This window comes from Antrostomus carolinensis, unplaced genomic scaffold (genome assembly GCF_000700745.2).
Source record: "Antrostomus carolinensis isolate BGI_N321 unplaced genomic scaffold, ASM70074v2 scaffold728, whole genome shotgun sequence".
In the NCBI taxonomy this organism is placed as follows: domain Eukaryota; kingdom Metazoa; phylum Chordata; class Aves; order Caprimulgiformes; family Caprimulgidae; genus Antrostomus; species Antrostomus carolinensis.
This window is the reverse complement of record NW_010333781.1, coordinates 18,255-45,754: the sequence shown is the minus strand read 5'-3', so window position 1 is coordinate 45,754 and position 27,500 is coordinate 18,255. Positions and strand designations below refer to the sequence as shown.

General features: G+C 34.9%; 1 protein-coding gene across 1 annotated transcript in view; it reads left to right on the top strand.

Annotated features, from left to right (window-relative positions):
* Positions 1–1,944: 1,944 nt before the first annotated feature.
* The window catches only part of LOC104520217 (fibrillin-2), a gene marked incomplete at both ends in the record, with an annotated part of 41,898 nt that continues 16,342 nt past the window's right edge, over positions 1,945–27,500 (top strand). Inside the window, 16 exon segments of the mRNA XM_010173987.1 lie at positions 1,945–2,067; positions 3,685–3,810; positions 5,590–5,712; positions 6,069–6,191; positions 10,812–10,973; positions 12,031–12,099; positions 12,753–12,878; positions 14,010–14,135; positions 14,696–14,848; positions 19,365–19,433; positions 19,966–20,091; positions 20,920–21,045; positions 21,469–21,594; positions 23,209–23,325; positions 25,162–25,290; positions 25,605–25,724. Of these exon segments, the coding sequence (XP_010172289.1) occupies positions 1,945–2,067; positions 3,685–3,810; positions 5,590–5,712; positions 6,069–6,191; positions 10,812–10,973; positions 12,031–12,099; positions 12,753–12,878; positions 14,010–14,135; positions 14,696–14,848; positions 19,365–19,433; positions 19,966–20,091; positions 20,920–21,045; positions 21,469–21,594; positions 23,209–23,325; positions 25,162–25,290; positions 25,605–25,724 (1,944 nt within the window).

Below are 27,500 nucleotides of genomic sequence, written 5' to 3'. Positions count from 1 at the left end.
GAATTAGGTTTTATTGGTGTAATATGGGAAAGAAAAAGTACCACATTGTGAGATTTTATTGCAGGCCAGACTTTCTAAGCTTTTTAAGCCATATCTGAGAAAAGGGGGAAGGCCTCTCTGTTGTTGTAATTTAATTAAAAATATGTGGGGTTCTACTAAGTAAATAAAAAGTCCCATTTGAAGGAGAAAACTTTAAAAAGCTTTTCCAACAGCATCCTCCTAGTTAGAATAGCTTCTGGGTATCGAGTCTCCTGCCCGGAGACTACTCTGCAGACCAGTGAGACTGTTGGCTACCCCATAGCACTAGCCGGTGTGACTCATATGGCCATTCCCATCAAACATGCCCTTGAGGGGAAGGAAACTACGATCTTTTTCTTTTCTTTCTCTTTTAATTTTCTTTCTTTTTTCTCTTTTTCTTCTTTTTTTCTTTTTTCTTTTTTCTCTTTTTCTCTTTTTCTTTTTTCCTTTTTTCTTTTTTTTCTTTTTTCTTTTTCTTTTTCTTTTTCTTTTTCTTTTTCTTTTTCTTTTTCTTTTTCTTTTTCTTTTTCTTTTTCTTTTTCTTTTTCTTTTTCTTTTTCTTTTTCTTTTTCTTTTTCTTTTTCTTTTTCTTTTTCTTTTTCTTTTTCTTTTTCTTTTTCTTTTTCTTTTTCTTTTTCTTTTTCTTTTTCTTTTTCTTTTTCTTTTTCTTTTTCTTTTTCTTTTTCTTTTTCTTTTTCTTTTTCTTTTTCTTTTTCTTTTTCTTTTTCTTTTTCTTTTTCTTTTTCTTTTTCTTTTTCTTTTTCTTTTTCTTTTTCTTTTTCTTTTTCTTTTTCTTTTTCTTTTTCTTTTTCTTTTTCTTTTTCTTTTTCTTTTTCTTTTTCTTTTTCTTTTTCTTTTTCTTTTTCTTTTTCTTTTTCTTTTTCTTTTTCTTTTTCTTTTTCTTTTTCTTTTTCTTTTTCTTTTTCTTTTTCTTTTTCTTTTTCTTTTTCTTTTTCTTTTTCTTTTTCTTTTTCTTTTTCTTTTTCTTTTTCTTTTTCTTTTTCTTTTTCTTTTTCTTTTTCTTTTTCTTTTTCTTTTTCTTTTTCTTTTTCTTTTTCTTTTTCTTTTTCTTTTTCTTTTTCTTTTTCTTTTTCTTTTTCTTTTTCTTTTTCTTTTTCTTTTTCTTTTTCTTTTTCTTTTTCTTTTTCTTTTTCTTTTTCTTTTTCTTTTTCTTTTTCTTTTTCTTTTTCTTTTTCTTTTTCTTTTTCTTTTTCTTTTTCTTTTTCTTTTTCTTTTTCTTTTTCTTTTTCTTTTTCTTTTTCTTTTTCTTTTTCTTTTTCTCTCTCTTTGTCTTTCTCTTTTTCTCTCTCTTTGTCTTTCTCTTTTTCTCTCTCTTTGTCTTTCTCTTTTTCTCTCTCTTTGTCTTTCTCTTTTTCTCTCTCTTTGTCTTTCTCTTTTTCTCTCTCTTTGTCTTTCTCTTTTTCTCTCTCTTTGTCTTTCTCTTTTTCTCTCTCTTTGTCTTTCTCTTTTTCTTTCTCTTTGTCTTTCTCTTTTTCTTTTTCTTTTTCTTTTTCTTTTTCTTTTTCTTTCTCTTTTTCTTTCTTCATGAATGTCACATTCATGTGTTACTTGAGAAGATTCTGCAAATGAATGACAGATTTTAACCTCACTGTATTTCTTTAGTTCATTGGGTTTTTTAACTCATTTTTAATTTAAGTTCTTTAACAGGATATTAACATTCAAGTAACAAGTCAACTGAATTCCATCTCTTGCTTTGAAACATTTTAGCCAATCCCCTGCATTTTAATTTAAAGGAACAAATATTAAAATGAAATCACTATAGATTGATGCTGTTTCTTCTAATTAGAACTTTGTATATTTATGGAGACATAATTCATCTTTGCAGTTGCACCTGTTAGCTTGACAGTTTGTTAATTCTAAGCCAATTATACTAACTGCTCTGTTACTCCTTGCACTCTTTTACAGATCTTGATGAATGCTCCAATGGAACCCACCAATGCAGCATGAATGCTCAGTGTGTGAACACTCCAGGGTCATACCGCTGTGCCTGTGCAGAGGGATTCACTGGGGATGGATTTACTTGTTCTGGTAAGAAATTTCTGTGAAAGCTGACTTGTCACTGATTACTTCTGTTGTATTGAAGCTTCGCAAATTAGATCTAAGCCCAAAGTACAAGGTAATAAATGTAAAAGTGTCTTTTAAGATCAAGATTCTTTTCTGCTGAAGAAATGCTAACAAAGGCAACTCCTTGTTCTTTTGATTTGTGTGCCAAATTGGGCCTCCTGGGCCTGTTTGTTGGGTGAAGTTCCATTCTGCTTCTTCCTCTTCCTCCTCTTCACACCAATTTTTTTGAATGTGCATGTGCTGCTTACAGCAGCAAACTCTCTAGTCAAGAACAGAAAACACCAGCTCTCTTTTATGTTTTCTGTCTTGTAGGCCAGGTCTGTCTCTGACAAGGAAAGCATAATCTGTTTTCCCCTCACTATATATTAGTTGAACAGGATTTAGTCATTAACGTAAGACTTTTTAAAAAGAAAAGCAAATTACAGTTGAAAAATATTGCCCTTTTTTTCTCTCTATTTAAATTTGTTGGTAAATGCTCACTAGTAAGAATGAACATTATTAAGCACACAGCAAGTGATTCAAGGATAAACTGATGTGTAAAGGATTATATAAAGTGTAAAGATTTTATATTAAACATTAATGTCCGAGTATTGAGTTACTGTGGGTTTTATCACTTACAGAGAGGAGGTCCAACTATATCTCTGCTCTTGGCTTCTAACGTGTCCTCTATGTGGTCAGCAAATTTGAAGGTTTGAAGGAATGCATTCTAATTACAGTAAAACACCTATAAACTAATGTGAATGCTTTCATTATTAGCCAGTGTGCTAATTTTAAATCAAAATTACTTTACACCTTAACAAGACAGTCTTCTGGTTAGTATTGTAAGTTCTTTTATTTCAGAATAGGATCCTCAAATATTAGTTGTTTATATGTTGAAAGTTTCTAGTTAATGAACAAGAACTTTCATCCCTGTTATTAACACGGTATGCTTCAGATCTTCTGTTATTTAAAAGTCAAATGGGATACTAGGGATCGAATAATATAATGAAGAAAGTAAATTGAAAATTTCTTTGGACAATCATAAGCATATCTGACAAAATTATTGAGTCTTTATGGTGACTGTAGTGGTGAATGCCTTCCAACTTTTGGGACGTACTAGAAGAATCCCCAGTAGGGTGCAAATGGTAGTTGTAAAGTTCATAACCCTCAAAGAGTATTTTCTAAAATGCATATGAAAATAATTTTCTGTGTATGATTCACTTAAGAAAATTTGCCTTTTGAATCTGTTTTATGTTAAAGTAACATAGCAATATACTCCAGGAGACAAAGTTTTGACTTTGTAAGCAAAGTGTTTAACTTATTTGACAAAACTAATAGTACTGAATCTGAAAACCTTGCATTATTTTAAAAAAAAAATGAATCTGTGTTAATGAAAAGGAGTAAGGAATCACAGCAGGATAAAAGGAATAATTTTGGAAATTACACTGTGCTTTTCTGCATACTTTCAATTTGCTTCACCTTCCGATGTAAATGTTTTATATCAACAATACTCAACAGCACTGTTATTTTGAACATCAGGATAATACTATTTGTATTTTGCTAGTGAAACATAGTTTCAAAGAAATTTTCTGTCTCCCACAGATGTTGATGAGTGTGCAGAAAATATTAATCTGTGTGAAAATGGACAGTGTTTGAATGTCCCTGGTGCCTACCGTTGTGAGTGTGAGATGGGATTCACTCCTGCCTCGGACAGCAAGTCCTGCCAAGGTAAGCCACTGGTACTTCAAGTTTGTTTTCTGAGTTTGGATTGACTACTACAAGGCAAACAACAAAAAGTGCTGGAAGGACCTCAACCTGGAAGCAGAATATCCAACACATGCTTCACATATAAATAATTTCTTCAAGCAAGTTAGTTAGTCATATTGTAATCGTGCCAATGTTCTATCAAAAATCTCCAGATAGATACCAGCCAATCAATGTTTGCACAACAATGTGATATGAATCTCATTCTTGGCACAGCAGGTCACCAACATTTGGCTTTTCAATTGGTCCACAATGATGCTATGAAAAATGAATGAAGAATTGTGGAAAAAATGCTTGGTATATCGGTGTATTACTGTGATTCCAACAGAGAGCTGAAGCATTCCATAGATTAAATAGTGCTGTTGGAGAACTAAAAGATCTGGGTGCTGAATACTTAAAATAAGTTGTTTGTTTGTTTTTCAAGTTGAATATTAATTTGTCCTATGATAAGGTGACTCCTTGGCTGATTTATCCAATCTAGGGACAAAATTCAAAGCCTGGATTTAGGACCATAATTGTAATACAAATAATTAATCCATTTTCTTCAGAAATCCCTTGAGTTGTCAGTACATTAGCTTCGCAACGATACAGTCTTTTCCATAACTCCATAAAGCTTTGTCTGAACACAAGCTCATGACCTGATTTGGAGGTTATTCCATGGCTGTACTCCAAGATACGTAGAAACTTTCCTTTAATTTCCACTTTGAATTTACTCAAGACTTTTGGATATTAGGCATTAATCTTAATTTTCCCTTAAAAATTTATCTCTGTCTTCCCCTCAAAAGTTACCCCTTCGCATATGTTCCTATAAAGAGGCATTATATCACTTCTCAAGCTTTGGGTAAGTCAAGGAAGCCACGTTCAAAATAGATATTGCATTACTCTAATCATTTTAATATCCCTTTGTTACACCTCATCCAATTTTAGTTCATCACTCTTGGACAGAGCAATGTACACAGGATTTCAAATTAAGATTTAGCTGTGCATTGTAAAACGGTATTAATACTTTTCACTTTCCTGTCTCTGCTAAAAATAGCTTGCTAGGACATGGTATCCTTTTGCACAGCTGCTTTATTTTGGCAACTGAAAAGTCTTGCTATCAGACAGTAGATGCAGGGGTTTTTTCTACTCTTACTTACCTTCATCTCAGAAGTCTTTATAGTTTGTGTCTAAAACCTTAACTTTGCACTCTGTGCTGTAATATTTAGCTCTTTTTCTAGCACTCTAATTGACAAAGTCATCTAATTTTCTGTCAGTGTCTTTCAAATTTATTTCATCTTCAGTTTACATGGGCACACAGACAACCCTTTACATGCATTTTAGCTCACCTATATGTAGTTACTATATAGCTGGTTTAACATGGGCTTGAAAAAATAATAAATGATTTTTACTTCTTACATTCTTTTCTTCTGTATTTTTTTTTCCGAGGAGATATAAGTAACTATCGATGCCTACTCCTTCTCTTTCTTCTTAGTATGCTTTTTTTTTTTTCCTGAGAATAGTATTTTGAAAATAGTGCTCTAACTAAAAGAGGAATTAGTAACAAACAGCTTAATGAAGAATGCCTCCCAAATCCCTAGCTATAGCATTCTACACAAAACCAAAAGTGATTACATAGTGTTGTCTTTTTAAGTATTTTTTAAAGTTACATATGTCTTTATTTGCTTTTAGTAGTACAACACGCTATTGTAATATTAATATGGTAGTGATATATAACTTTCTGTTCTTAATGTATTTCTTCAGACATCGATGAATGCTCCTTCCAGAACATATGTGTATTTGGTACCTGTAATAATCTGCCGGGGATGTTTCATTGTATCTGTGATGATGGCTATGAACTGGATCGAACTGGGGGAAACTGTACAGGTATACTCTTCTGTTCAGAAATATGTGAAGACTTACTCTTTATTTTTAATTGCATCAAGTGAATTTAAAGATGAGTTCACAAAACATGCGTTGTGTTCTCTTACAACAGTGAGACTGCATTCTTCCCCACTAAACAAACAATGTGTAGAAGTGCATGCTTTGGAGTTGGTTTAAGAATATAATAAAAATAATGGTTTCTTAAATATGCAGCTGTATAAAGTTTATTCCTAAATGTTTCATGAATTATTAGCTAAAATTCACTTGCATTTGAAATCTTCCACTTTGTCTTAAAAAGCAAAATTGTTCTTCTTTTCTGTCAAGTGAGCAGATTTATAAATGTAATCTTTTTATTCTAGATATCGATGAATGTGCTGATCCCATTAATTGTGTTAATGGTCTTTGTGTAAATACTCCTGGAAGGTATGAGTGTAATTGCCCTCCAGACTTCCAGCTGAATCCTACTGGAGTGGGTTGTGTGGGTAAGTAAAAGCTACCTGAAGTATTCCTTCAGAAATTACACCCATGGTAGTTGTTCTGGTGCAAATGAAGGTGGCAAGATAGAAAAATTATACTTCCTTATGCTGTATATCCTGTCATATAGTTTTCTGTAGATGGAGTTAATTATTTTAACTGATTAATGGTGTTTATAGTTTTTCTAAAATACACCTTTTTAAGGTTTATCAGAACATATATTATCTGCATTTCCATTCTCCTGACAGTCAACAATTCTTATTTAAAAAACAGAATTTTTTAATCCTGGATGTGTCTTGGATGGATGTGTTTAGCTTAAGTCTAAACTGGAATTAAAACTGGTTGTGATACCCATTTGGCTAGAAGCAAAGTAAAAGACATGTTTCATTATGGTTTACGTAATTCTCTCTGGCTTACACAGAATTCAAGTGATTTTTCATTACTGAATTCAAGTGAATTTTCATTACTTTTTCCCCTTGCTGCATGATATAGGATTATCATGTGATTAGAGTATATTCTAGCAGTCTAGGGAAGTTTTGGGGAAGACAGGGGTTGAGAGATGGGCTAAGGTTCAGCCATAAGGATGTGTGATCCTGGGAAAGCCTTCTAATTTTGTATTTGGAAAACAACCTTTTTATTTTGTTACCTTGGAAAGACTCAAATTCTCCTGAATTTGTTAGTTAACTAGAATTGTTAATTAGAACTCTATCCATTTTCAAAGTGTTTACAAAAATACTACAGTGTGATGGCAAATAAATATATCCTAAGCAAATAATTTCCAAATAAATGCAAATTTTATTGCTGATCTTTTCCATGTTTTTCCATCTTCTGCCTATGAATATTGTCTGTTGCTTCTCTGGATGCTAGAAACATGCTGTTTGAGAGCTCTAGATGTCTACAGCCTTGACCAGTTTATTCTAAAACTTCAGAGATTTTTTAAGATTAATTGAATTTATGTAATCTATTCCCATGGAATTGGAACCCTGTGTTTCTGTTTCCCATAGCCGCTTCTGACAATGTTGCCTTAATACTTTTCTTCTGCAGCTGCAGTCTGACTTAAGCATTTAGCTTTGCCTCACTGAAGATTCAGTTGAAACAATGAAATCCTGACTTTTTGGCTCCCCTTCTGCAGCACATAACTAAGATCTCCATTCTTTCTGCAATCAAATGCTGTGTTATGATCAGCCCTGCAGACGCTGAATGATAACCAAAGAATTTAAGTGATCTCTGGAGAAACTTATGAGAATGAGTTACCTACTGCTAACTGACTTGTGTTTCGCTAACAAATGGGAGTTTGAGTTGGCAGTCTACTTTGGGACCAGTTGCCCCAATTACATTTTGGCAGGATTCCCATGTTTCCTCAAGGAAGCCTCCACAGTGGAAGGGAACCTACTCAAGAGTAAATCTAGCAACTCTAGAGTCCAAAATGAGCCCTCCCACTCTGAAGAAAAAAAATGTTGAATAAGAAAGTGGTAGAAAAGCTATTTGACTCTTCCTTACTTCTGTCCTCAGGAAATACTGCTAGGGCTGTCCCTGTTTCTGGTACGAAGACTCTTTTCCTTTCCCTTGTGTAAGAAGCATTTTTATTTTCTCAACAACTGATTGTACAAAAAAGAGACTTCCAAGACTTAACCTCCTGAGCAAACATGAGATTTTTGGTTAGATTTTGAGGGGTTTTTTTAAGTTCAGTTTCAGATAGTGGCAGAAGTGTAATCCACTTACCTGTCTGTGGAAGGACCTGCAAGCCTCAGGTGTGCACTTTCCATCTGATTTTATGACAAAGTGCAAAAAACCACTCTGAACCTTCAGCTTTTGTTTTTGACAGGGGCAAGCAAAGCCTCTGCTTCCCATGAAATACCATCAGAGTAAGATAATAGAAATGAAACCCTAATCCATGAATGAAATTACACTTTAGTGCCCGTTTCTTTTAGAAGCCCTTGAGGAGATGATGCACCATGTGCAAATAAAAACATTAGTTATACTATTTTATATTATTATAGACATTGTTAAGTTTTGAACTTTTTTCTTTCTCATTTGTATTACCTCCAGAGGCTTAAATGATTTTGCACAGGAAGTGGAAACAGAGAGAGTTGCCATTGCAGTGCAGCTCTGTTAATTCTGATTCTAGGTTCGGTATGCTTTGGGTATGTCTACTTTACTGACTTACACAGTCCACAGAGGGAATAACTGAAGTTCAGATTGCTTGCGATGCTTTATAGTCTCAGGACTGCAATTCCAAATTGCAACTTCACTAGCAGTGATGTTTGTGTCACTGGCATATGGTAAAACATTACCAAATTTCCACTCTAACCTGTAGTCAGTTTGGAGAAAAAAAAAACAAAAAATAACAATTCAGAGGCTAGTAGACTTCACCAAGAAATGGAAAGTTTCTTGCTTTTGGAATGCACAAGTTGTGCTGAAAAATGTTCCAAAAACTTATTGTCAAAGGACAGAAGCTTCTGGTTCTCTTCAATAGCACTATCTCTTGCACCCTTGAGCTAAAATGGCAAAGGAATTGAAATTACAGTTCCTTTCAGAAGAAACAGAAATATTATTCTTGGCAAAGAGGAACATGGTGCTGTGTCAACACAGTTCATGTGCGAGGTAAACTGAAACCTAAAACTCTTGATCAACTCAATATTGATAATCTGCTAGAGAATTGCAGGCTCTGCCTTCATTCCAAGGTCTCCTGTCTCCTATTGTTCGTAATGGGCCTGAGGTCTTGGGCTGAAGCAATCTTCCAAACTGGTCATTGTTTTGCACTTTTCCCAAGAAGAATGAAGCCAAACCTCTTATTGGCCTCTCAGAAAAACCAGATGTCTCATACTGTCACAAATGGAGAGAAGCATGCAGTTCCTCTGAGAACAGGAGGAGATGGGTATTTTCAGATTAACTGTGTTTGAGTTGTTTCAGCTCAAGTCCGCAATGAGAACAACAGGATGTGCCCTTTCAAAAAAGCAATTCATTTTACTGTCTTTTAACATTGGCTTAAAAAAAAAAGGACTTCCACTCTATCAAATGCTTATCAGTGATCTCAGGCAGATCTTGCCTCTAGAGAGAGAAAGATTTCCTGCTTGAAGTTTCTTCTCTTTCCATCAGAGGCTCAGGGGTGCAGAAGATATACGCCTTTACCATTCAATTCTTAACTGAGTATTTTAGCTTTACAACAGTGTGCATTTATGGTGAGATACTCAAATTTGCCATAGAATATGTGGAGCCCAGGAACACCCTCCTTTTTCACTATCTCTACTACAGTATGCTCTTAAAACTGTGCAGAAAGATTCATCCAGACCTGTCTATTAATGCTTAAATATTAATAAATTTAAACCTTTGGAGATCTTGAATGTTTTCTCTTGATTGATGTTAAGATCCTTTAAAAAAAAGAATATAAAAATTAATGCAAAGTTGTGTTTTTATATTATACATATTTAACTAACTTGAGGATCTTGAGAACAAGTAGTTCCTAACAATTCAGAAAGTTACCTTCAAGTTTTTTTCATAGACGTATGAAAAATAATTTTATAGGATAATTTTAAAACCCATGTCGTATCAAGACGTGTTAAACTCTGGAAATTTTTGAAGTATGAACTACACATATTTATCATACTGTGTTCATATTACTCCATGTAAATTGGTAATGCTGTAGCATCTGTCACAGTAAATTAAAATTGTGATATTTCTTGGTAAAATAAACATTTGGGAAATAATTCAAAAATTCATTTATAAGTTTCTTAGTCATACCATTAAAAGAAATAGTAAAAATGCAAAAAGATACTGCAGCCTTTATACAATGAATTTATAAAAAAAATTTGGTGTTTCTGTGCTTCTTTAGAGGCAAAATTTGATAGCAAGTTAATTCACATAAATTGTCTTTAGAATTATAACACTACTCGAGGAAATTAATGTTCAACTTCTTTGGTTGTAATAAGAAATATTAGAATAATTTACTGTCTTCTCATTCCTTGTATTTGTGACTCACTGCTAGTTCCTTTCCATTTATAAAGAACAAGGAGGCAGTATGTGCAGCAGTAAGAAAACTCATAGCTTTACTTCTCTTGCTCATTCTACTGATGCCAGCAGTTGTCTAAATCAGTAAGTTACAGTTTGAGCAAACTAATAAACTTCCTTACTGCACATTTAGATTTGCCTCAATCATTTTTGGAGAATTTCTTTGCCAGTGGAACAGTTCTTCCAGTGACATGACTAAGATTCCATAGAAAAATATGTAAATTCTTGTAATTCCACAAGAAAGAGTCATAGCCTAATCACAGTCAGACCGTGGAAAGAAATACTAACAGCAAACTGCAGGAGGTTTCTGGAATTTCTTGAGGGAAAGTCTGAGAATAGTGTATGTGCTACATTGGAGAATGGTGTGACTTTGGAAGACATGCAAACTCATCTCTGGGTACTTGGGAAGCTGAAACTAACCATTTTCCCATCTGTCTCTCTCAACATCATCAGTAACTGTCAATGTACACGAGTGTTTTGAGCTTGCCAGTGACTTCAAAAGCACAGTATTATCTGAATTCCTGCTTTTGCTTTTAGATATGAGATGTGAAAAAGAATGCCTGCTGTTCCTTTGTCCCAGTCATTATGTGCAGCTGTAGTCATACATGCTTTATATGTAGATAACCGTGTTGGCAATTGCTACCTGAAGTATGGACCACGAGGGGATGGAAGTCTATCCTGCAACACTGAAATTGGGGTTGGAGTCAGTCGTTCCTCGTGCTGCTGCTCTCTGGGAAAGGCTTGGGGAAACCCCTGCGAGACGTGTCCCCCTGTAAATAGCAGTAAGGAAATGTTCTCTTATTCTCCCCCTGCCTTCTTATTATAGAAGATGCTAACAAGGGATATAAAAAGTATTTGAAATCTTTTCGTGTATTACTATACATTTATCATATAAGAAACTGATTTTCTTCATGAGGCAGTGTTCTGGCATAAGTGTAAAATAAAATCTCCCTGCTACTGTCAAAGGGGTAATGCAGAGGTATGGACCTGAGTATCAGAAGACCTTTAGTCTTGCTGTGACTGAGTTAGTGCCTATTCTCACAGTAATAAATCAGTGCTAACTTTAGAAAACACTTTCCACTGGATCAGGCCCATGTACTGTGGGTAGTTTGGGGCACTTTATTTTATTTTGCTTTTACTTTTTTCCCCATTTTAAAAAAAAAAAAGTAGTTGTGCATATGCTTATGCGTCTTAAGAGTGGAATGGATTGCATGCATCTGCTAGGAATTTTTACTCAGCAGCTCCATGTTGGTAGGAAAATAAAGAAATCAATAATACTTGGAACTCAAATCATGCCTTTAATTTGGAGCACTGCAATAGTTCTCAAAGAAGAGTGTTGGTAACTGTTGGGTAACTGTTTCTGTGGCACTCCTGAGTACTTTCAAAACTGTTACCCAATGATGCTTGTGAATTTTGTAGAGCTTTGAAGTTCTTGAAATTAATAATGCAACAGAAATGTCAAATCATCTTATTCCTAACAGTCTCATAATAATATGAATTCCAGTTTTAAGATATATCCTTATTGATGGTATATTGACATTTCATATTAAAGAACTAGTCAAAAAACAAAATATGTGCCTTTATAAAGACACAGGATAGTGCCTGCCTTAAGAGTATTTGAAGTTATGGTAATGTTTAACGCAGAACTCTTAATCTTACCTTGATTTTCTAGTAATCTAATGCACTTGCTTTATTTACTGTGAATGGGTCAAGAACAGTAGAAAACGAATGAGTATATGGAGCAATACTTATTAAAAAACTAATGAAATTTTGTTTCTATTGTTAGCATTTTATTCTTCGTATAGCTGACATGCTCTCTCTTGTTATACTTTACTTCAGCGGAATATAATACTCTCTGTCCCGGGGGTGAAGGATTCAGACCAAATCCCATCACTATTATTTTGGAAGGTGAGTTTATTGTAAATTACTGTGATGGCTGGTAATAAAAAAAAAGTCATCTTCAGATCATCTTCAGAGAGATGTATACAGGAACTATATTTTGCAGTAATAATTATACTTAGTGCAAAGCAAAACCCTCTGCTGATATGAATTGGACAACAACATGATGAAAAGGCATACTGTAAAAGATGACTGAAGAAGTCCAACAGTATTTCAGTAGGCAAATAAGCTGATGCATACCTTTTGTGTGCCTCCTTACTAGAACTGGCCTTTGAAATTGGCCCCTAAAGGATAAGTAATTTATGAAAATTATAGCTTATCAGTAGAAGGTATAAGTTTCAGGAAATATTCATTGGACAAAGAAACTCTGGTTCCAATAAGTGTGCAGGAATGAGGAATTAGATGCCAAATTCCTGTAAACAGTAGTAGAAGTTTAACTTCATGGGCTCATCAAGCTGAAATGTGCTCCTGAAAAGCTATTAAAATTTAAGAGAATGAGCATCTCATCCATGCTTTCATGAAGTGCAATTTAGAAGCAAAAGAAAAAAGCCATGTGTCAGGTAAAAGCTACTAGTTGGTAAAATTTCAGGGGAGTACTTAAAGTCTCTTGTTTCTTTTCATTACAGAATGAAAATATGGTGGGTTTTTTTCTCTGTTTTCAGACATTGATGAATGTCAGGAACTGCCAGGTCTCTGCCAAGGTGGAAATTGCATCAATACTTTTGGCAGCTTCCAGTGTGAATGTCCAAAAGGCTACTACCTCAGTGAAGAGACAAGAATCTGTGAAGGTTGAGTCCCTTGAAATCTCCTTCTCTATCACGGTGCAGTTATTATGAAAACACTGTGATATTTAGCCTTAAATCCACAAGTGGATATGGTACCCACACCCTTACCTAAAATGTTCTCTAAAATAATTATCTGTGGAACCAGTGATATGATTAATAGCAAACTTGAAATGCAACATTTGAATATACTAATATTTATTTCTACGTTATAGATCTCAGCTATGTGTATTCAGTAAACTAAGGTGGTTATTCATGATTTCCATCTTCTCATTTCAACACTTGTATCTCCTGCTAGTTTCACTAGGCTCTCTGCATGTGAGAAAAGGTGTCCTCTTTACACTATTTCAGCAATGTAGTTTAATTTACGCAACATGAAGTAAAGTTAATATTGGTCTGCCTTTTGTGTTTGAGATTTGTCAGAAGTGTTAGAACCAAAAATTGTAAATAGACCCAAAAATGTAAAGAATCTTTCATGTTTTCTCCTAGTTTGAAGTGGTGTAAGCCAGATTCCCCTTCTTCATTCACTTAGTGAGGAAAAAAAAAAAAATCTCCTTTCAAAACAGAGCCTTTTAATCCTGAGGTTTTCCTAATTTGGGGTGAAGAAAACGGAGAAAATGGGCTCGAAATTAAAATTGTATGGGCAAAAAAGGCTTACAACCCAAATACCTTAAATAAGGAGATGCAAGGCTAGAGCAGCAAGACTATGTGATTATTCAGCTTGCCTATTTCTAAATAGAGTACTAAAAATGTCATTTCTCAGTGGAGTGGTGAACACAACAGAACAGAAAAGTGACAGTAATATTCCTGTGAGGAGAGGATGTGAATATCTTTTGTGGATCTGATGGGACACAAGGTGCTCCAGTTTCAGTGATAAATTCAACAACTTTGAATTTATTTAGGGTGTTCTCTTGCACTTCACTGGCTGGACTTAATGGAGATTAACAACTGTGCTTTCCAGCAGGTGTTACAATAGCTACGTAACTGAAATCGGAGCTGTACTTTCCAAACTAGCCTTTAAATGAAACATTTTTGTTACCTTTGCATGGTTTATTATGGTCGTATTTCTTAGAAACATTTGCTAGGGCCTGGTCCTCTTTTCCTTTGCTAATTGTAGTGTTTTCACTTGATCTTTAGATATTGATGAGTGTGTTGCACATCCTGGTGTCTGTGGTCCTGGCACCTGCTACAATACCTTGGGGAACTACACCTGCATTTGCCCACCTGAATATATGCAGGTGAATGGAGGACATAACTGCATGGGTATGCAAAATGTCATCTTTACTAGAATTGTCTGAATATCAGACTGCTCCGGGGCCAGTCTCTGCTTAAAAATTTCCTTTTAGATGAGACAAGTTCTAAAGCCTTGTATTGCTGCTTCCTACCTTTATCTCCCAGACAGTTATGTCATGTAGCCAGGAAAGAGATGCTAGTGACTGAGGTGCAGTGTTCAAGTGCTCTTATTCCTTAACAGAACTCAGAAAGCTTTTTTTTTATTTTCACTAGTAATTTCCAAATGGTAGGGTTTACTATACAAATGGATCTGATGAGCTTTTACAGTGTTTTTCTGATTTCTTGGGAATTTTCCTTTTTTCCCTTTGTATCTTTGAATGAAAACTGAAAATATTCAAATTTCAGGTAAGTCTTAAAACAAAGACTGTAGATTACTTCAGTTCTCAAATTATTCTTAAATGCATCCATTCATATGCTTGGGTTGCATTCAGAAGCCAGAGTTAATGAACCACGGTCTAGGTTGATAGGGTTGATATTTACTTAAGTTAGCTTGTTGTCTACTATGAAAGTGATTATTTTCTCACATCTAGACATGAGGAAAAGCTTTTGCTACAGAAGCTATAATGGAACCTCCTGTGAAAACGAACTGCCCTTCAATGTGACCAAAAGGATGTGTTGCTGCACATACAATGTTGGGAAAGCCTGGAACAAACCTTGTGAACCATGTCCAACTCCAGGAACAGGTAAAAACTACTATAATAATCCAATTTTGTTACTTTCTTTGGTCATCTGCTCCTTTGACCTACTAGCTAAGGTTAACATTTCAGCCCCAAAAAAACTTGCTGTACCAAAGCAGAGTGACAGTACCCTGCCATCCTGTCACTGGCTGGATTAAGTTTTGGTGTGCTAAGCAAGAATAAGTATTTCTTCCGTATTTTCAAGTGGAAGAAATATCACTCCATATTGAGTGGAAATATACAGCTTGAAAAGTTTGAAGGCAGCAATCATTCCCTCTGGATGAAAAAACAATCGGGAAGAAGATGCGTATTTTCCCTCTCAACTGCCCCTGAAGGCAAGGGAAAGGGAAAAAACCAAGTGTCACTGAGATAAATAAAAAGGCCTGGAAAGTACAGACTGGCCTTCCCATCAGCAGCAGGATTATGTCAGCACTGTAACTAAAAGGATGTTTGTACGACAGGTATCTGTAGGTAGATCTAATTATTTAGACTTTTTTTTTGGTGATGGGGCTCTATAAAATGAGTATACTGTGGTTGTTTTATGCTTTTTTCCTAACAAATACCAGAGGTCTTATATGGATGTAGAATTACTTTCAGTTATTTATATTGTCAACAATCTATGTTTGTGTAGGTAAGACCCACCAGGGTGGCACAGTAGGTATAAGCAAGTTTTCTGAATGTGTGATTATAGAACTACCACATCTCTTAAGCTATCACTTTGAGGTTTCTGGAAAAGCAGTCATCGGGCAGTAATAGTGGAGTTAAAGATACTGGCTGACAAGAGGTGCCTGGTGCCCCATCTGCCTTCCAGGGTAGTCAATTTTCAAAACACTCTTGAAAGCTCAACTCAGAAAAATCATTGGTGGGAAAATCACCAACTTGGAAACCTGACAGTAGCACCTGGCCTTCATTAAAAGGTTCTTACATTTGTAAAAAGAGCAAAGCTGCCTAGATAAAACTATAAAACTCAGATGCCTGTTTAGTACAGATACATTTAATTTTTTAATTTACTTTGCCCCATGTTTACTGCCACTAAACCCACAGCTCTGGTGCTGCATCATTTGTGATGTTAATATAAAGAATGTATTATTTTCATTCCAAGTGGTTTATCCTGGTGACTGGCATAAGAGAAACATCAGATAACTTAAGAAAGACTTTCTGCCACAAGCAGTAAGGAGGAGGAAAATGGGACTGAAAAGAAAAACAGCTTCTTGCTTTTCTTTCTTAAGTAGGGGTAGGGAGAATGAAGGCTGTTCCTAGCAGTCAGGATTGGGAGTTGGAAATAAGCATGAGAGAGGAAATACATGTTGGCTGTCACAGATGGCTCATAAAATGCTTTCCCGTAGTCACTTATCTCAGTACCATAAAATTATCATCATGAAGACAACTTGATTAGAAAAATACAAGAAAGTACTAGCAGAGATTCATGCAATTAATCTTCTTGGATGAAAGAAAGAATTCTTCTTTTAAATTGGTAAGACTGAAGTTCTCAGTAACTTCTGCAGGTTTTAAAGATTTGTTAAGACAACTCCACTCAGTCTGCAAGCAGTTGTGGGTTAAAATGTTTCCTGAAATATTTCAATATTGCCTTGTTAGCTCGTCTAAAAGAGATTGCATGAGGGATCAAACACAAATGTAAATGGTGTAAATGGTTGAATAGCTGTATTTATGTGGTATAATCGGTTGTTCTGAAATACGGGTGGGGGATACACATCACAGGCAGGGGTTATGATACACTGACCTTAACCAGTTTGCTAGACTGAGCCCAGTAGCTCATTAAGAGCATTATTCTGCTCTGATGAGAATTATATTGTTCTTCTAAATGAAATTCACATGCCAATGCATTTGCTTTTTTTTCCTTTCTGAACAGAGGTCTTTCTTCCTTTTCATATATTTATGCTTAACAATCAGTCTCTGTCTGATGACTTTAGGTAGTAAAGACTGTATTCCTTGGTTTTACACGTTATACAGGTCATAATCATTATCATACAGACTTAATCACAAAGGGTCGTTCTTGTTTGTTTGTAAAAAGCTGCTTCACTGCTAAAAGGTAACCAAGCATTTACAGAACTCTTTCATAGTTTGATCATTTGGGGGGTGCTTGACCTCAGAGCATTTCTCCCTGTTACGTGATAGATCTTTGCGTCCTAAAAAAAAATACAGTGATAAGTATATGGGCTTTTGAAATATTTTTTAAGTCATTGATGCAAAGTCAAGCTTTCAGAAAGTAAATCTCTGTCGTGTTTGTATGTGGATAATTTGGCACTGTGTATAAATGCATTATTATACAGTCCTTACCTAATTATTTGCTCTTTTTCTACACCATATAAACTGGAAAAAAATTGGAAAAACTATTTTAAAACCTTATCTAATTATATGCTTTTTTTCTACACCATATAAACTGAAAAAAAAAAAAAAAGGAAAAACTGTTTTAAATTGAATGCATGGAACATATAGGTAGCATAATGCAGAATGAAAGGAGGTCTGCAACCCTCAGAGCCTCTTCTTCATCCTCCCAGACCTGATTTATAAGGCGTTATCACAGGAGTAGTTTATTGTCACCCATGGAGACAGGGTGGTGACGACAGTGCTCCCTTTTTATCTAGTCTGTGTGTTTCACACATAAATGACATAAAGCTCCGTGCAGAAAAAATTGTTTTCTGACCCTCAAATCTTGTACATGTTGATATAAAAGGGCAGAAAATTGCTGGGTGGTAAAACACTGTGGAACTCCGTGGCCCAGTATTCTGTACCGCAAGAATAACCTCAGTAGACATTAAGCAGTCATTAAACAATAGGACAGAAGAAAGAAGAAAATGCTGAAGTTCAGGTATACTGGATCCTTCTTGGCTTGTATGGGAAATAACAAAGAATGTTTCAAAGTGAAAAAAATATTTTGGCAGATCTCACTCTGGGCAATGGTCGACTACATTTGCTGACATTTTGATAAATAAGAATGGTTAGTGTAAGGGAGACAAGAATGATTCCAGTTATAACCTCAGTGGTTAAACTTTACAAAATTGTAAGCTAATGAAGAGCTACCATTAAAATGTAGATGATCAAGAAACTCGGACTACAGCCAGCAGAGAAATAAACTATCGCCACTCTAGATTAAAGGTCATTACTCGCAGGAAAACAGAAGGGTCTCCTTTCTCTTTTTCTGGTGATAGAAGAGATGCCTAATAATTTGTCTGCATTTCAGGTTTAGAGATGAGTTAAACGTAGACTCCTTATGTTTCCTCTCATTGGATAGATAACAGGTTTCCTGTAGGTCCTCAGCAGCATGAACAGTGGACTAAGCACTGACAGAAGTCTCCAGATATTACACTTCCAGAATCCCCTTGAATTTTATGTCAATGGGACATTTTTGTAACTTTTGTCCATGTTCTCTACCTTGGCTTAATGTGCTGAATGTACAAATATCTACTGCATGCTCTGGAATTTTTCCTTAACAATAGTTTGGAAATCTAATATTGAAAGATACTTGTTATTTTTCTGGAGAATCTTAATACTGATATGATCTAAAAAGATGATGAATAGCAGCTGGGTGGTTATTGTCTGCAAGCTCATGCTCAAAGCAAACCATTGGAATTATTTTGCTTCCCTCAAACAAGTGGGCTTTCAGTGCACAATTCTGTTGGTAGTCAGTATTTTACAAATTTGACACAGTTACAATCGTAGGACTGTCATTTTTCATATTTTTACCTAGATCAGAATTTATCAATGTACTATAAATGTGTAATACATTTTTTTCTGAAAAACATTGTTTTAGCAGGAAAATTTGATGCCAACATAGATGCTCTATAAGAAATACTTTTTTAAAAAAAATTAATTATTTCTTACATCCTGCAACAATTAATAGATTCCATGATAGAAATTTTTCTCTATATGTTGCAAATCCACTTAACTTCATACACCTTGCCTGGAAAGCCATGGGGTTTATACCTTAAACTGTGCATTTCCCATCCTCAAGGTGCTCTGGAAAAGAGGATATAAAATGAGCATATTAAAGCAGTGTTCTTTTTTGGAACGTCTTTTTTAAAGCAGAATGTCCAGTCTGCTCTACAGTTTAGTGGAACTAAGCTGCAATAATTTCTGCAGAAAAGATCAGAGATAGTATCACCAAAGAAGGCTAGGTACTGGTAAGTTACATTTATTTCTCCTTTCTGAAACTGTTGATGCAGATTCTCTCTATTGCTGTCTGGAAAGCAGGAATAATCCTAAAAGGTAAGTTAAGGAGTTCTATTTAAAACAAAACCTGAAGTGCTGCTTTGTCAAACCAGGCGCTTGCACATGTGCACAAGTCTGCAAAGATTTGATAAAATAAAAGTATGAATTACTGTTTCAATTTGCATTCATTTATTTGCAATCTGAATTTTCAGTACAATTTATATGGGAGACAATGGCTCTTCTGAGTAGGTTTGGTTTGTATCAGCTCTTGTAAAGCTGAGAAGACTACAAGTAATTCTTGGGAGATTTATAAATATTCACTAAAAATGCATTGTTCTCTGTTTTGCTCTAGATGAATTCAAGAACATATGTGGGAATATTCCTGGCTTCACTTTTGACATTCATACTGGAAAAGCTGTTGGTAAGTTTCACTAAACTTACTTTAACTAAAAATTGTTGTGCATAAGGTTGTTGCAGCTGCATAATGGTACCAAAATTAACATTTCATATAATAAAATTCTAATTTAATTATGGAGTTACAGTGGTGACATAAATTGTGAGACTGATTTTTGTGTAAATATTTCTAGTTTATATTTTTTTATTTCTACATTTTGTTATGATCTTTTGCTCACTCTCCATCCTAGTTCATGGGTTTGAGTTTTAATTGGTAAGATAAATGGTTTTGGATTAAAAAATGTTGTGGGACATATCTGCACATTTGTAACAGTTCTGCATCTTGCCTAATATTTAATATTACTGTTTTGATCACTTTCTGAACTTCCATAGTTTATTTTCTCTCACAATGGGTGTATTTTTAGAATTGTATCCTGTATACAATTTCTGTAGCTTAAAAGGAACTTCTCAGCTCACTTTTAAGCACAGTCAAATTGAGAATCCAAGCAGTACGTAAAGCTGTGAAGTACTGTACTTTGACTAGCTCATCTCACTTTCAGACATTGATGAATGTAAGGAAATCCCAGGAATCTGTGCGAACGGTGTTTGTATCAATCAGATTGGCAGCTTCCGCTGTGAATGCCCCACTGGATTCAGCTACAATGACCTGCTCTTGGTCTGTGAAGGTGATTTGAAATTACGTTATTTTCTACATAGCCCCATAGGTGTGCTTATCTTAAAGGGAAGGAGAATATTTTGTTCACATGTTTTCCAAAATCTAAGAGACAGACTGAGCTTTTTTGTAGAGCTCAAGTCTATAAATCAGTTTGTGTCGTTTGTCTTTAATACATATGTGCATGTACTTAATAATATCTGTAATAATTTTGTGTCAAACAATTAATTGACTCCTAAATAGGAAGTTAATTAAATGCTTTAATTTTATTTTAGGGAGGAAATGTAATTCTTGTTAAAACTTCTTAAATAAAACTTTCCTTGATTTTTTCTGTCTTGTGACTGTTCTTTTACAGTTGTATAGGTAGAGATATTCATAGAAGCTAAAAGTGAAATTTTGCATGTCCTGAAGTCAATAGTAGTTTTGTCATTGGTATTCAAGGGTCTTGTGCTGACATGTGCACCTTAAAAAACTAGCAAACAAACTGTGCCACTTACTGTTTCAGTTCAAAGGCAAAGAGGAACATTTTTTTAATACAAAGCCTAATTTCTTTAGGCAGATGCTTAAAACTGCAGAGCCACTTCAGTGTGCAGTAAGTTGGATTTGTAGGATCCTTCTTCCTCCAAAAAGTGTATTGTGGATGCAGTTGTATCGATTTTGCTTTTCATTTTGATTTACAGCACAGGAGGCTGAAGGTCAGAATATTCACAATTTGTTGAAGACATCAACATCTTGTGCAAGATTCTTTCTTGCTCAATATGGACAATGCAGTCTAAATTCTAGACAGGAGTAACTTACCTTGTGGTTTCTGATGTCTGAACCATGACTCTTGGTATTTCAGATATTGATGAGTGCAGCAATGGAGAGAATCTCTGTCAGAGAAATGCAGACTGTATCAACAGTCCTGGTAGCTACCGCTGTGAATGTGCTGTTGGTTTTAAACTTTCACCCAATGGTGCCTGTGTTGGTAAGAAATCAGTTGACTTTTCTCGTCTGTTTGAATCTGTTTGTACCTAATCAATGGTATGTGTTTGATTCTCTCAAAGGGTAAAAGCATCATTTACTTTCTGTTACCTTGTGTATTCTGCTGTTTTATGTAACAGTTTTTACTTTTTAGCCCTGTTTCTCTGTGGAAGGGAAGAAAAGAAAGGGTAAAATTTTTAAAGAACATTCTTGGTGTATCAACCAGATCCTAACAGTAGTTTTGACCTTGAAGTGTATAGGCAAGAAGTTCCTATAAAATGCAGTTTTGTTATGATTCAGGCTTACTTATGGATAATTTTGAGTCTGGCTTTAATAATAATAACAGATTGTAAAAACATGTTTGTGTAAAATGAATGAATAATAAAAGTCAATAATGTGTACCATCTGTTTTATATTTTTGTTATAGATCGCAATGAATGTCTGGAAATTCCTAATGTTTGCAGTCATGGTTTATGTGTGGACATTCAAGGAAGTTACCAGTGTATATGTCACAATGGTTTTAAGGCATCCCAAGATCAGACTATGTGCATGGGTATGGAAAAAAAGCGCTTTTTTCTGTGGTTTGTTTGGGTTGGTTTGGGGTTTTTTTAAGGGGAAGGAGATGAGTCTAAATTTTTGCGGAGATTATAGTGACATTAAAAGACTGTTTCATACATTTTTTGATGTTTTTTAATAAAGTATATGAAGTTGTCCTTGGAATGGATATATTAGTTGGAGGGAAAAAATCACAGTATTCTCACAGATAGTTCCATGTTACTGAAGAGTATATTACCCCCATTTTCACAAAAATATATCATAGTGGCTTATTTGACAGAGAAGTTTATGGGAGATACCACAGAGCGATAGAGTTTGGAGGTAAAAAGAAGACACGTTTTTCAATTATTTAGAAATTTACTGAGGTCATGTTTCATTTAAAAAACAGAATCCCACGTTTAGTGTAACTTAAATCTATAGTTATCTTGTATTCAAATGATGACATGATACCAATTATATAAGAAATGTAAGATTGCAAAATATGAGTGTTTTTCTTGTTCTTTTAGTATTTTATAATCAGTTCTATAAGGTTTTAAAATGAAAAGGTGATGCATATGTGAATTTGATTCTCTTTGAGAAAAATAGCCAAAAAATTATTTTGATTTTGGAAATAATGTTCATCTAAATATCATTCTAAGCTATAGAGTTGAGTGTCTTCTATAACATAGATATATTCCAATTTTAACTTTAAACAGACATTTTAAACCTATTCACATTGTATCATATATTTATATATGCCTTGAGTTTTCTCATCTTTGAACAAAATCACATTTGTCAAACCATCTGAGGACAATATTTGGGAAAGTGACTTGTGTTAACAATGCAAAATTTTGAGAGCCTGGTTATTCAAAACAATAACTTAAATAATTCTGAAACTAATTCTAAAAATTTCATAGTACAACATACAAATCTAGAGGATGATACGTTGTGGAAATGATCCATATGACAAAATGTGTATCATCTATAAAGAAATAAAATGTTTCAGAAAGTCTGCAAGAACTAGGAGAACAAGATCTAATACCTTCCAGATCCCCATGAAACTCAAGAAATTACTGAAACACACAGCAGGAAACATTGAGTTTTAGTGCCTTTTAAAAATGGTTATTTCCAAGAGTTTCTAAGCAGTCTTTATAATTCAGGATGTAGTATCAGCGTAATATATATATACATATTTAAATTCACTTGTGAACAGTGACACAAAACTGCTCACAGAGTGTTTTCAACAGGTTTTTATGGGCTAAAGATTAAAATATGTACATAAAATCTGAGATCGTTCTCGAGCTGTGATTCTCAATCCTTTGTACTAAGTTCTGATCACTAGTGTACATTAAGAAATGTTAGTATGGGAAATAAAAAGATAGAATGCTTTGAGATACTGCACATGCACTTTTATCTTTGAATGTAACAGTATCTTTTACTTTAAAGTACATATAAAAATGTGTCATGTAACATTTTCCTTTGTGTACTCAGAAGCTGAAACATCAGTAGTATAAATAGAAAATGTGACAGATGAAAGGAGAGACTGAGGTTTAGAATATTGTCACTGTGCACAGATAACATATCAACACATACCTGGGAAAATCAACTCCTTCAATTTTGTTTCTCTTTGCAGATGTTGATGAATGTGAACGCCATCCATGTGGAAATGGAACTTGTAAAAACACAGTTGGATCATATAACTGCCTGTGTTATCCAGGATTTGAATTAACTCATAATAATGACTGTATAGGTAGGTGATGTAATCCAAGCTTTATTTTCAGTGCTGCTGGCTTGATGTGCCAAGAAGGATGGTATATACTCAAACAGAAGACAGGTCAGGGTGCTAAGTGCAGTAACTGATAGCTACCATCCCTAGAGGTTAATCATTACTGTCATTTTTTAAACTAATTAAAAATATTTTTTACTGCCCAGCTTGAAGTAATGTAAACTCTAAATCTCTGGACCACTGGGGCAACCTCACAGTTCACTGACATTTTAATGCAGCCCTAACTTCCATTAGATTTCCTGGGTAATTACGGCACACATCGCTGACTGCTAGCACAGGCCATAGGCACCACTGACAATGAGTGTATATTATATCACACCACCAGTGTTGCCTCATGAATTTAAAATAATTTCTTTATTTCACCCTATTGCTTGACACTTGCACACGGCGTGAAAGAGGAAGCAGACCAGCCATAAGAAAGCCAGTACAACTAATCTACCAGATCTGCTCTCCTAAGATGAACTCTGCTTATACAGAGTTTATACAGGCATTACTATTTCCTGTTCCTGATACTTGTGATAAAGCAATGAAAATCTTCCTGGTCTGAAGAACAGGCTCATAAGTCTCTGGAGATCCTCTCCCTTTTGCAGAGTGTAAGCCAAAAGAGGGATAGGTTTTACATTGCTTCCTTCTTCAGAAGGAAGACAGAACAAAGTCTGCCGGTTCCTTTCTGGTTCAGGAGAGAACTAAAACTTCTTAAATAAGTATTTGAAGATGTCCAGGGAAGAGAAAATTAAAAACTTGTTCAAGTACAAACAGTATGCTGCCAAAAGAATGGCACTATTTGTCAAGGTGGTTCTTTCCCTTGTCAGTATAGCTGCCAGTCTACTGCCAGGAGCATTCAGTGCCTCTGCTCCAGGCTATGCCTTCAGGGAGGCCAAGGAGCCCCATCTGACTTAGAGGCTTGGCCTTTTGTTAGATCTCCTCTTGACAGCTTGGAGAGCCTCAGGGCTTTCTTCTAAACTACCCCAGTCATCCAAAACAATTTAGGCCATCACAGTATAATACTTTGAAGGCATTTCTGCTTGCAGAACTGTAACACAGAAGAAATGCACTATGGAATAAACTGGTAACACAGTCACAGCTGTACTGGCTGAAGCAGAAGGTACATCTTTTTCAGGAGCTGGTACTTAATGCTTTCCGAAGAAGACTAAAACCTCTTCAATAAAACTGGTGTTAGTCTTCATCATTCAAATTCAAGTATTGTAAAACAGGGAAGTGTAAGTTGTTCTTACACCATAATGCTTATCCAATCTCCTTGTCATTTATACTGACACTTTCTTATCTGTATTTTTCCTTAGGCAGTGCTACTTTAAGTCTGCATTACTAAAGTAACTCTACAAACTAATAAGCATTTTCAAACCTCATTTTCAGGTTGCTGAAAGCAAATGACATATTCCAAAATTTGAAGGCAGGTTTTAGAGGGAGACTCAAGCACATATAAATCCAGATAAAATCCAGAACACTCCATGTAACTTTTTCTTTTCTGTGTCTGGAGTTTATATCATACAGTCATTTGGCAGTGACTGACTGTCTCCAGATGCAGTAGCTGAGGTAATGCTGCAAGTTTGAAAATTATAATACCCTATAAAAAAAGTGTTGTTTAAATAGAACATATACCTTAATGCACTTGAGTGAGAGTTACTTTCTACTAGCTGTCAGCTGTTCCCTTGTTGCTGCAAGATTTGCCTTTTCCACAGAAATATATATTGCAGCTTGAGTGTGTTTATAACATACTGTATATATTATATTGGGACTCAACTCTCACTTCTGAGGTTTTATTTTGGGTTTTTTTTACAGATATCGATGAGTGCAGTTCCTTCTTTGGTCAGGTGTGCAGAAATGGACGGTGTTTCAATGAAATTGGTTCCTTCAAATGTTTATGTAATGAAGGATATGAACTTACTTTAGATGGGAAGAATTGCATTGGTATGTATGATACCACATGGAGATGATAAAGTACTGGTAAGCTGAAATAATCAAACTGTTGGCTGCCATCTAGAGGGAAGCACCACAGTCTTAGTATATAAGTATAAAAAAAAAAAAACAAAAACAGACTGACCAATGAAAACACAGTAGAAGTAACTGGGTTTTGGAATAGTTGTTCATCTTGAAGCATTTAAATGCCTTAGAAAGAGAAAATTAGAAAAGAATCCTACAATCTTTTTCATTAATAAGCCTGTTTTGTTACCATAAGAATTAAATTATTCTAAACCTTTCTTGATTCCATCTACCCTCCAAAGATACTAATGAATGTGTGGCACTACCCGGTTCATGCTCTCCTGGTACCTGTCAAAATTTGGAAGGATCATTCAGATGCATCTGTCCACCAGGATATGAAGTAAAAAGTGAAAGTTGTATTGGTAAGGCAAGTTGTAATAGTTGCTTCTGAACAATTTAAATATTAGAAAAACTATCTGGTTCTAATTTGGTGGAAAGTACTTGTACACCATCGTGTTTGTCAGCGTTGTTGGACTTAAAGTAATGGTGACAGGAAGTAGGAAAAATCTTCATGAAGAGGTTTTAAAAATGGAAGGCAAGATATTTTGTACTGTATTGTACTATATTTTTGTACATTAACTTCGTCATAAATGTAAACAAAAATAATTTTCAAAAAAAATGTATTTTCTCTTTCATTCTCTTTGTGCTTTTTTTTAAATTTATTATCATTCATAAAACAAAGCAGCTGGTGTACTGGGTTTATAAGATGTTTACAGAAAGGCAATTACTGGCATTCAGTGCATGAACTAAGCTTCTGGTTTCAGAGGGCTATGAAGTTTAAAAATCTTTGTAAAATTATGGAGCTTATGAGGACAATTGCTTAAATTGGTTTCTTCTAACAGCTGTTTTCTGATTTTGTGTTTTGTATAATGTCTCTCGAGAGCTGAGATTCACAGGATGAAGAGGGTACAGCAGACCTTTCATCAGTTTGCATGTTCCTGTTTGTTAATATAAGTCATTAAAACCCTTAAATATCATTCAGGAGCTGAATGTCACACAATGAATTAAGATTTGGTGTGGCAGAGAATGAGAAATGATCCAAGTTACAACTTCCCTTTTCCAGCAGAGCAAAGCACAGGACTACTGTGAATTTATTTGGCATTTAAATTAACCATATGTGGCACCTGATAAGGAATGTGCATGCAAGTAGTTTTAGGTAGCTAACTTAGAAGCCTTGTGTTTCTGCATCGTTAGAGGACAGACTAAGCACCTGTCTCTCCACTGTGACTATATTAAGAAACCTGGTTTTCAGCTTAAATGACTGAAGTTAGCTGGTGTGACTCGCCAGACACACGTTCATCCAAGTAGCTCCCAATAATAAGTGAGCAGCTTGTTCTTGTATGGCCTGAAGAAAACACTGTTGAGGACATAAATATTTGGCTTACAGCCACCTAATCTGTATGGGTGCAGGAACTGGATCATAGGAACCTTCTTGAATTTTTGTATTGAACAATAGGATGTATTTTCTAAGCCCCAGCATTCTCTCATCCTTTTGTATCATGCCACCATATTGAATTTGCCTGCCAACTTCATAGTTTGTTTTGGCAACTACTGTTTCCATGTTAGCAATTATGTTTGATATGAATTCAAATCATGTACAGTTGTAAAATAATTAATTTAAAATTAAACCTTTTGGGTTTCCAGGAATATTGCTATTTATGGCCACTTTAGTATCCTGACCAAATCTCTTGATGTTTTTGACAGCACCAGTGACTGTCAAACACGTTTTTGCTTGAACTTAGTAAAAGGGACTTATTGCATTCTTTTTGACATTCTGCCATGTGTCCAGAAAATTTGCAGCTAAAGTTGCTAGAAAATGCCTAGATAATCACATGTGATTGTACTAATACTTTGATTAATATTATGACAGCTCTTGCAACATATGTTTCCCATTACTTTCTATGGATCTTATATGCAAACAGCTTTATAAGAATTCATTACTTCTCTCTGTACTGTGAAGGTTGGCAACAGCTAGATTACTTTTTGAGCTCAAAGTGATTATATGCAGGAGAAAACAAAACAGATGGGAGTCACACAAAAATTCTTTATTTTTCACCTGCCCATGTAATATATTTCCTTTCATTTTATGGGAATGAAGGGGAGAAGACTCATTTACTTGCACAGTCTCACTAGTGACC